This window comes from Abrus precatorius, unplaced genomic scaffold, assembly GCF_003935025.1.
Source record: "Abrus precatorius isolate BTA unplaced genomic scaffold, Abrus_2018 Scaffold4, whole genome shotgun sequence".
In the NCBI taxonomy this organism is placed as follows: Eukaryota; Viridiplantae; Streptophyta; class Magnoliopsida; order Fabales; family Fabaceae; genus Abrus; species Abrus precatorius.
Genome location: NW_020874384.1, coordinates 11,110,595 through 11,121,342, shown reverse-complemented (window position 1 = coordinate 11,121,342; position 10,748 = coordinate 11,110,595). Strand labels below are relative to the sequence as shown.

Genomic DNA, 10,748 nt, shown 5'->3' with positions numbered 1-10,748 from the left:
TAATTTATTTTTAAGCAAATATTAAAAAATAAATAAACCGACAATTTGACTAAAACTCATGGCGCGGGAACAAATAATCGTAATAATTGAAGTAATAAATATCTTATTATATCAAATAATAATAAATTAAAGAGAGAAATTTTAAAATTGAAAAATAAATTATATAAATTTAAATTAAGATATAAATAATTAAAGAAAGAAGAAAACTAACATATTAAAATATTCTCATTTAGGATGCATGACTCATAAAATATAATTGCCGAAGACTTATAACTCAAAAATTATACATAGAAGTAAATTATTTTTAATTTTATTTCTTTAAAAAAAAGTATAAATAAAATCAGAAAGTAAAAAATTATTCATTGTTGAGTTGAATAGAAATATTTTATAAACATTACTAACAGTAAATGAGTCATCACTTTCTCATTTTGCATATCTTTTCGTCGTAGTAAAATTCTACTTTTTTAATGTCTTTATTTAGTTTTTTCACAAAAAAATTAATAATTTTTATACAATAATATTTATCCAATTTCAATTTAAATTTTAAATTTCAAAAGTTTCAAATTTTCAATATTTATATTTATATTTTAATTATCAAATTAGAAATAAAAATATATATTTTTAATTTTTAATTTTAATTTAAAATATCTGTGTAATTGAAAACATTGACTATTGTTATTATTATTATTATTTTGCTATGATTAACTATTATTTTTTGTAAGATAAAAAAATAGATGAAGAATAAAAAAAGAGTTAGATGTTACTTCTTCGATCCTTTTTATAAGAAATAAAAAATTAAATTATTTGATAAAAAAAGTAATTAAATCAGTTATATTTTTTATTAATATAACTTTTATTTCAAAAATATCCATAATATTAAATAGTGTAGTTAGTAATTTATATATTTAATGATATTAATAAAAGAAAAGTATAAAAAAAAATTAATAATTAATGCAGCTTAAATTTATCATTTATTTTTTATAATAAGGATTTTCATTCTTGTTTGTTATAAAAATGATGGAAAGAGTATAATAGTTAACAGCTAACACCAAAACCATTGGATTCTAGAGAGAGTATAATAGTCAACAGCTAAGACCAAACCCATTGGATTCTAGATGCAGATTTATCAGTGATCAGTATCTCCTATCGCCTCTAACGAAGTATGTATATAAAAAAAGGGAACTTCTCATCATTTCCATGGTTGCTGAAATGTGTCTCACCTTATCTTTTATTTTATTTTTAACCTTTTAATCAATCTTTATAAATTGGAGTAGCTCCTGAGAATAGCACACACCCTATCCCATCTTTTCAATTTGTAAAGCACTACTACTTACTACACCTTTCACTATTAAGATTCAATCTTCTGCCCAAACACTTGATCCCAAAACTCAAATGATCTGGAATCACTTTACTACTTTTTCCTATAGCTTAACCTCTCCTTATCCAAAAAGGTGCTTTTGGTGTATTTTAATAGACTTACGATTGTTTCCTTGTTCTCTTCTGCTTCACTCACAAAGTAACAGAAATCCACAGAGAGAAAAGTGTTTGATAATAAATTAATTGTAGTCTTGAAAGCTGTTCTTCCACTCAGTTAATATATCTACTGCTTCACTAAAGAGCTCTTTTGCAACTTTTGAGTCTTGTAGGTACATTTGAATGATGCCATGTGTTTGATTTTTTGTGCTCCTTTTATTTCTTATTGTAAGCAGAGATCAATGCATATTAAAATAATTGAATTATTGTAATAAGTCCATTGATATAGCCCAGTCGATGAAACAGTTGATATTGGAAGAAAAGTTTTCAAGACTACTATTAATTTATTTTTAAATACTATATATATGTTATTTTTTCTATGGATTTTGTTCAACTTTTCAGGAGAGGAAGGAGAGCACTAGGAGATAATTGTGAATATCTTGAAGGATGTTGAAGGACCTAACCTGTGATCAGAAGGCATTCATTTCGTTTATGTGAGTGAAGGTGATATATATATATATATATGTCCCTTTGCCCAACATTTCTCAAAGAGTACATGTTGGGTGAAGGAATGGATCCTCTCCCAAGTCCTTTATACATTATAGGTTATGTTAAAATTTTTCATCTATATATATATATATATAAATATTAAACATACCCCACTTGTTTCGTTCTCAACTAAGAGAGACAGACACAATTTTAACATTACATGATAAACGAATAAGTTCCATTATCAATATTATAGGGATGAAGAAGGATAAATAAAGTGAATTAAAATTCCTCAAGTTAATCACCTTATTTTCTGAATAAGTTAAATGAATCTTTTTTTAAAAATTGTAAATAATAAAAAAATATTCGATTGTTTATTTTATCTTTTTATTTGTTTATTTTTATATATAATTTTGTTGCTGGTATTCTTGCAGGACGTTGCAATTTAAATTGTAGAAAATTTCATAAGCAGGGCTGTTCAATTATTGCACTTTCTTAATTTGTGACTTTGGTATTATATTGTTCAACTACTTTATAAAGTATAAACCAGAAGATTGACGGCAGGTTTGGTTCAGCGTCTAGAAGTGATTGACCTGTGTTTTTTAAGCAATCAGGAACAGGATCAGAAACGTGTATAGGTGCTATTTTAAATGGCATCAATTCATCAAAATATGCACCACGTCAAAGTAGTTGAGAAATAACTTAAAAAATTTTGTCTATGGTTCTGTATTAGGCTCACTGTGAAGAACATACATGGGCAATACAACTCTTAGCTTCTAGGAGCCAAAGTTGGTAATTATATATTAGCATAACTTGTAGCTGTTTTATTCGAAAGGACAGAGAGTGAGGTTTCATATGAAATCGAGATGATTTCTTAAATTTTGTGTTTTCTAAGTTGTAATTTAGTATAATTATATGTCAGCAAATAGTGCTATATGGTACGACATGTGACTCAATTTTTACTTCTTTCTTGCTTCTTCTTGCAAGTCTAACTCCCTTACTTTTCAGGATAATCATAGTTAAATTGGGTTTATTTTGACTTAGTTTATTTGTTGTTTTTTTTATTGGTTTTGTTAAGCCCCTTCTAATAAAAAAAATTCATATAAATTTAATATTTATAAATATGGTATCTAAATTTGATATTTATTTATACTTTAAAAATATATTATTCTTAGAAATAAAATAATGCAATAAATTATTTAATGATTTTATTTTTCTCATGAAATCTTATAAAATTGATGTACTTAATTAGAATTTTTAAATTAATGATTGAACTACTTAATTTATATTTTATAAAAAATATTAAATATGTGACTATACATGTTTGACACTTAATATTAAGGAATTCTAACTCTTTCTTTTTTTATATATAAAAGTCAAAATTTGTTGATACTAGATATCAAACTTAGATACTTACACTATTTAATAATTCTTCATAGAATGCAATATTAACTAATTCAAATTGGTTTAAAAGTTCTTATAAAATAAATCAACTTATAAAATTTTATAAGAAAAAATTAATAAGTATTTCAACATGTTACTTTATTATAACATGCGATATATTTTTAAAATATAAGAAAATATTAAATTTTGAATAACATATCTACAATTTCTAAATTATGTGAAATTTGATATGCATAATTATGAAAATTAGATAAGATAATTAACAATTGTATTGATCTTGCATTCTAAAAAAAATATTAAATAATATAATTTTATTATAATTTTACCTTTAATTTTTTTAAATGACAATTAAAATTCACACAATTAAAACTCTAAACATACTTTAATTTTATTACTCTTTTATTCTCTTCACCTTTATCTACTCTCATTCTTTTTTTCTTCTATTTTGTTCATTTTCCTTATCTTCTGATTTAAATGTATTTTATATTTAAAAAAATATAGCATAAAATATTTCTGTTTAAAACATATATGAAGCAAAATCAAAATGATATCATCCATTTCCTTTATATTTATCTTTAAAAAAAGATTTAACATATATAACCACTTCTTTTAAAAAGTTAAAATGCATCACAATTTAATACACTTTAATTTTTCATTGAAAGACAATTAAACACATGTTTAACATGAAAAGTATGTAAAAAAATAAAAAAAAAAGATATATATGAAAGGGTTAATTTAATTATTTGCATAAATAGTAAGTACTAATTTCTCTATTTAATTCATTGTTTTTAATAAAAAAAAGATAGTGTTATCATTAAACTTGATAGATTAAGTGAGAGAATGAATAATAACGTGATAAAAATAAAATTTCATCTACCATTATTCTAACATGAAACTTTAAGTTTATTGATTTTAATTAATTATTTTCAAATTTAAATAAATTAACAGTTTTATCTTTTTAACTCAACATTTTTTTAATATACTATAAAACAATTCTAAGTTTACTAATATGATTTTATAATTTATGTTGTTTTATATAAAGTGTTTAGAAATAAATTGATAAAATAATTTTTTTTAATTCAAACAAATCATGTTATGTGCAATATGATTTTTGTTAGTAACTTAAACACAGCAGTGACTGAAAGTGTGTTTCAAATGTTTGGGTTTGAGGAGTCACTTTGAAGTGTCTTAAGCCATAGCTTTTTATTTAACCCCTGTAATTTGAGAGGGTAATTTGCATTTTATAATTATATATTGTGCTTATAACTAAATACAACAATTATTTCCTTTTAGAAATTTTCTGAATTTCCAATGAGCCACAACCAATCAAGGGCAACCCCAGCAAATATGCCACTCATAAGCCCCAACGAAAGCAAATTACCCAATGCATTCTGTTCAGGACCCTACAAAACCATGAACACCACAAATTTGATACATATAGTTAATACTTTAAAAGCATTAAAACTATTCAATATTTTCTTTTAATAATGTTAAGTCCGTCGATCAATATCTTCTTACTACTCCTATTTATTAACATAATATTTGTTTCTTTTCGCTTTATTTCATGCATGTTTAAATGGAATCCGAAGAAAGTCGACGTATTTTAAACTATTAAATACATTCACTTTTCTTATATATGAAATATTAAAATAAAATAATTAATGTAGAAAGATATAATATGACTCCAGTTTTTTGAAAAAGAGTGTGAGAATATTTACTGACCTTGTAACCTATAGGTGCCACGGTATAAATACAAACAGTGAGGTAGCCATTGGTTAGTCCCAAGAAAGACACAAGAAGGATCATCCATCCCTGGCCACCATATTTGGCTGTGAAGTAAAATGCAGGGATCAGCAAGAATCTTGAAAGAGTTGCAATGAGCAATCTCTTCCTGGATTCCAACTTCAGGCATTTGATAAGGGGAATATATGTGGATATTAGATGAAATATGTTGTACATTGTTATCAAAACAAGTTGGTACCTAATCAGATTCACCAAATGTATCATATTCAAATGCACTTGCTTCGTGTATCAAAATATTCAATAACATATTAAATGCTTACCATGTTCCTAACTTGTGTGATCCTGTATCTTCATACAAGAATCCAGGTACAATGGACAAGGTTAACACATGTATTAGAAACAAGTCGGCGGCATAATCAAGATTCTGAATAAATAGTTGCTTATTGCTTAGTCTTTCTTGTTGATTAGCCTCAAATCCAACCTATGCATAAAGTACAAAGCCTTTTAGCATATGGAATAGTACATTTTTTAGCTTAACATATAAATTATATTTATTTTGACTTAAGCTACATTACTTGTTGGCTTGTCATGTTCTGAATGCCGGCTGCAGCAAGATCTGCTGAAACAGTTTTTGATCCTTCTAAGGCTGCTTTTGAACGGTAGTATTTTACTATGGACAACTTAGGGAAGTAGATTGCATACAGGATAATGCATAGAAACTGGAAGAATGTAGAGATTGCAAAGGATAGCACTGCAAAGTGAGGAACTAAAGTAATGAACATAACTTCTAAAACCTTGTGAACTGATGTGATCACAATTGCAATACAATTCCAATGACCCTAAAAGCCTTGATATTGCGGCCGCAATTGCGGTTTCAGATAAAGAAACATGCAAATTTGTGAGGGACACTGATCTTTATGTGAATATGTGCACTAGAAATCTAGAACAAAAGACAAGCATATGAGTAAAACTAATATATACGTGCTTTAGTGAATATAGATTAACATACAAGCCCCTTTGCGAAGACCATTATCAGATTTCTCAAAACTAGCTTTGGTGACAAGTCTCAAAACAGAGGCTAGAGCTCCTGCTGCAGTTATTCCAGCAAGAAAGGACTGCAGAACATTAAATCAATATGATTAGGTCACTACTCACATAAACTAAAAGATGACTATTATCACTTTCTCATCCCCAAAGATTGGGAAAAAAAACGTATATTACACTTTATTTCTATGTAGTTTTACATTTTCTCAGAGTACTTCTCAGTACTTTTTTTAATAAATAAACTTCCTTGTAAGAGGTAAAGTATAAAGAAAAATGTTAATATAGTATAAGAAAATATAAAACTACGAAGGGATAAAGTGTTATTTATCTAGAAAAAAAGGAAAGGAAAAGAAATAATAGGCAAAATTTATAAATATTTAAATAAGAGGAATATCTTACTTTAAAGGTTAAATTAATAGATTGATACTTTAACTCTTAATTTATTTTTTTTTCAGTTTGATTTTCTAACTTTTATTTTTATTATGTTTCTTTAACTTACAAAAGTGTTTTAAATTATTATTATTTTCATAAAAATATTAATTTTGTTAAAAAAATTATTCTAAAAATGGCACAAGTGATCTGTATTTTTTTATTCCTTCGTTCAAGAGTAAACCTATAGGTTCATTAAGTACTCTTCATTACCATCATATCCATTGAACCACTACCCAAAACTCAGAAAAGGTTTGTATATCTTCTACCAAATAACATTAGAAAAACAAATTTGCAAATATACAGCAAAATTATCAAGAAACAATCTAAAGTCTAATGAATCTCATTTCCTACACATTGCAAACCAACCGTGATCTAGGTTTTTAATGGGCATAGTAAATTCTTGTATTTCCCTTCATTATACAGGTCTGTAAAACACGACTCAACCAAAATATCAACGGAAATATTTTCTATTATTTTTCTTCAGAGTTTGTAGGGAGAAAATGGGTTGTTGAGGCATAGAAGTAAGAGAAGGAAAAAAAAAGAAAAAAAAAGGAGCAAAAAGAAGAAAGTCATGAGAGACATGTATCACAAAAAGAAAATGTTTTTTTTTTTAGAGTTCAAAGAAGGAGAAACACGTCTAGGAGGTATGAATAAAAGGAAAGAATAAGAAGAGAGAAAAAGAGAACAATTTTGTTAGAGTCTCATCATAGGAAAGGAAAATGAATTATGAAAACAATAATGAAAGGAAAGTTAAAAAAAAAAAAAAGAAGAAAAGGAAAAGAGAAAAGAAAATAAAACAGTAAAACATCTATTAAAATATAATGTATTTTTGTTGGAATTTACAAGAAGGAAGAAAATGAATAATAATTTTTAATGACATTAACATTTTAAAAAAATTATTTAAAATACTTTTGTAAGTTTAAGAAACAAAATAAGATTAAAAATAAGTTAAATAATTAAATTAAAAAAACTAAGAATTAAAGAGTCAATACACTAATTTAGTCTATTTTAAGTCAATAAGTGCATGGCATGCAAATATATATACAATATTTTTTTCTAATATTAAAAATAAAAATAACAACAAAAAAGTCTTATTAAGTGATATTGGTTATATGAATTACAAATATTTTTTACTTTGATTTAAAACTAAATTTTTGAAATATTATTTACTACAAAAAAAAATTTAATAATTTTCTTTAAAATTCTCTCTGTCCCTTTTTATCGAATCAAAAGTTATATCATTTATTTTTTTCCATCGGTGCTTCTAATGAAAAGTATGGATGAAGTTTAAAAAAAAATAATTAAAATGGATGAAAATAAAGAAGTTATAAGAAATAGCAACCTGGATGAAGTCAGCACACATCAAAGATAGGTCTCCAGCCATGCCACCTTGGACATGAGAATGCGCAATTCCAAAACATGCAGAGAGTGCACACAAACCAATGTAACACCCAATTCCCCCCTTTCCCGATGTTGCTATATCCAACTGCCACACCAAATATTCTGAAGCTATTACACTATGCCAATAGCATAATACCTTATATGTAAGCTCAAGTGATAAGGGTGAAATGGAGCTTCGAATGGAAAATCAGAAAACCACATCTTTTATCTTTATGTGAAGCAAAATAATCATAATTGGAAACCTTGTACTTACAATAAGAACTATCAAAGAGCCAGTGAAGAAAAGTGTGTATCCAGTCAAGTTCCGCATCCTTGTGTTGATCCTTGACTCATAGTGAACCAGTATAATCGTAATTACTAGTGCAAATGGTTGATAAATGAGAGTAAATACTCTCAAAGGATGGTATCTCTTCAGAGCAGCAAAAACTTATGTTAGAGTTATACTTCATGATTATGTGATATTATTTCACGTACACATAAGAAAAAATATGTAACAAGATTTCAAGAGGTTGCTGCAAAGTATAACATATCTAGTACAATTTGTAACTCGTGCATATTACTCTTTGCAGTACTCATTTTTCCTATCCGTAACATTTCCTTTTTGACACTTCCAAAATAATTTTCGAAAGTGTTTTTAATATATCTGAGAAATTAAATTTTGAAAATCATTTATAAATCACTACTATTTTTTTAAGATATATAACTTATTCTAGAAACGATTTACAAATTATTTTTGAAGTTTAATTTGTGAAAGATATAATCACTTCTACAAATTAAATTTTGAAAGTGATTTACAAATGTCAAAAAAAAAAAAAAAAACTAGTTGGAAGACTTAATACTGTTATATTCATTTTACAATTTCACATGGTCAATAAAGATTGATAGAATCTATTAAATAATTTTTGGTTCTCCTGAAACTGCTGAAATTGTTAGGTTCTTACAGGGAACAATTTGTAGTAGTAATCGCCCATCGTCCACAAGCTGTTCAGTCCAGCAAGGGACCCGAGTCCAAAAATGAAACATATGAACTTTGCTCGAAAATTTCCCTGCTTGCAGTGGTTGTAACTTGTATAGAGTTATTGTATGCAGAATATAAAAGCCAAGGATGAAAAGAAAAGGAAAAATTTAACATACCTTCATTCTTGGTACCCCACTTTCATCAGAAATAACCATGACTCACAAATCCACTGTCACAATAAGAATCAATTCAGCATAGTCAACGTTCAGAGAACCTAGTTTTTAACTTTTTATGAAATTCTATGTCCTTTCATAAAACATTATCAAGGAGATACAGAAATATAATTAAAAGAAAAACTAGGGAGCAACGTATATGGTTAAAATATTATAAACTAAACCATACTCTTAATGTTTGAACATTCACGCACAATGAAGAGAAACTCTTGTACCTTTGAAGCAGTGTTTACAAACAGGAGGAAGATGAAGATGTTTGTAAACTGGCACCAGGAAAGAAATGATCTGTGATTCTATTTGATTTAAAAATAATTATTGTTTAAAGTATACTACATGAATTTATTTGATTTTAAAATTTTATTTTATTTGGGTTTCTTCTATAATTAAATCAATTCAAATAGAATTAGACAGCTGATATTTCCCTTAGGCATCAGAAAAAGGAAAGTGAATTAATGACAGTCTGTAGTATTCATGATTTTGTGTGTAAATATTTGTATTAAAGAAATAAAAAAGTTTCTTAAAACATACAGAAATTGGGAAATACTTGCAAGCTTGAGAAAACAGCCAAACGACTACAATCTTCAAGCAAAGTTATTGAAATGTAGGAAATGGAAAACTGAACTAGAAATGACCAATATGAAGCCAAAAGAAACAAGGAATCCAAAGCCACAAATGATGGGTAATGTTTCTTAAACCTTTCGCTGTGTTCTGCTGGAGATTTCAGGCAACATTCGGTTGTATTACAATCAAGGTAATGAGCATTGATGGCCTTGTTGGCAAATGGCTTAGCAACTTGAAGCTTTCGTTAGGATTTGAAATTTTTAAGATTAAAACATACAAATTATCTAACTATGGCCCTCAAATATATATTAAGGTCTCAATTTACTAATACTATAGGTATTTAATAGTTAATCTACTAATTAGTGATACATATATAGAGTCTTTATTTTTAATATATGCTTAAATTTTTCTTAATAATATTAATTATTTAACTACAATATAATTATTTTCTCATAGTTTTGCTTTTTCATATTTTGTTTATAATAAATTACGACCTATGTAGTTGGTAAATTGGATTTTATTAGTAATCGCCAAGAAATTATTGTTAATGGCTCCTTTTTTATTGGTGTTTTTTAGATTATAGTTAAAAAAATTATTTTAAATTAAAAATGTTTTAAAAATATTAAATATTTTAACTAGGTTAAATTTTGAAAATAAGTGTTAATGCCTTATATCTATGCCATTAGCAGTGTAAAATGGATAGTTAAGATGATTTTTGAATTAAATTATAATAAATGGGTCAAATATATTGTTAATATATTTGTGTGTTTGTTAAAAATGTTTTAAAAATTTAATTTAATCATAGTTTATTTAATAAAAAAAGTATTCATCTCAATTATTAATCATCTTTTTATGAATCAATGTCTAATTTATTTAAAATATTAAAATAGTTTTAAAGCTTCGGGTTTATTTCTTCACCTACCAAAAGTTGGGAGCTGATTAAGTATTCTTCTTATAGACATAGACACGGTTGTAGATATTTTTTCTATAGTTTTAATATGTTGACCCAA

The 10,748-nt window shown here is 26.3% G+C and overlaps 1 protein-coding gene across 1 annotated transcript; it reads right to left on the bottom strand.

Annotated features, from left to right (window-relative positions):
• Positions 1-4,655: 4,655 nt before the first annotated feature.
• LOC113866113 (equilibrative nucleotide transporter 3-like) lies at positions 4,656-9,159 on the bottom strand. The gene is made up of 9 exons (XM_027501002.1): positions 9,121-9,159; positions 8,928-9,032; positions 8,240-8,395; positions 7,928-8,071; positions 6,119-6,224; positions 5,685-5,860; positions 5,430-5,590; positions 5,089-5,347; positions 4,656-4,769 (listed from the first exon to the last, which is right to left on the bottom strand). The coding sequence occupies exons 1-9, from the start codon at positions 9,157-9,159 to the stop codon at positions 4,656-4,658; spliced, it is 1,260 nt and encodes a 419-aa protein (XP_027356803.1).
• Positions 9,160-10,748: the final 1,589 nt, after the last annotated feature.

What these genes read in the sequence shown, in the direction of transcription:
- LOC113866113 (XM_027501002.1), bottom strand. Translation starts at nt 9,159, where the DNA reads ATGGTTATTTCTGATGAAAGTGGGGTACCAAGAATGAAG. An exon ending in GCTCTTTGATAGTTCTTATT is followed by an intron (nt 8,072 to 8,239) that starts GTAAGTACAAGG and finishes TTGGTGTGGCAG; the next exon opens with TTGGATATAGCAACATCGGG. An exon ending in AGAACATGACAAGCCAACAA is followed by an intron (nt 5,591 to 5,684) that starts GTAATGTAGCTT and finishes CTTTATGCATAG; the next exon opens with GTTGGATTTGAGGCTAATCA.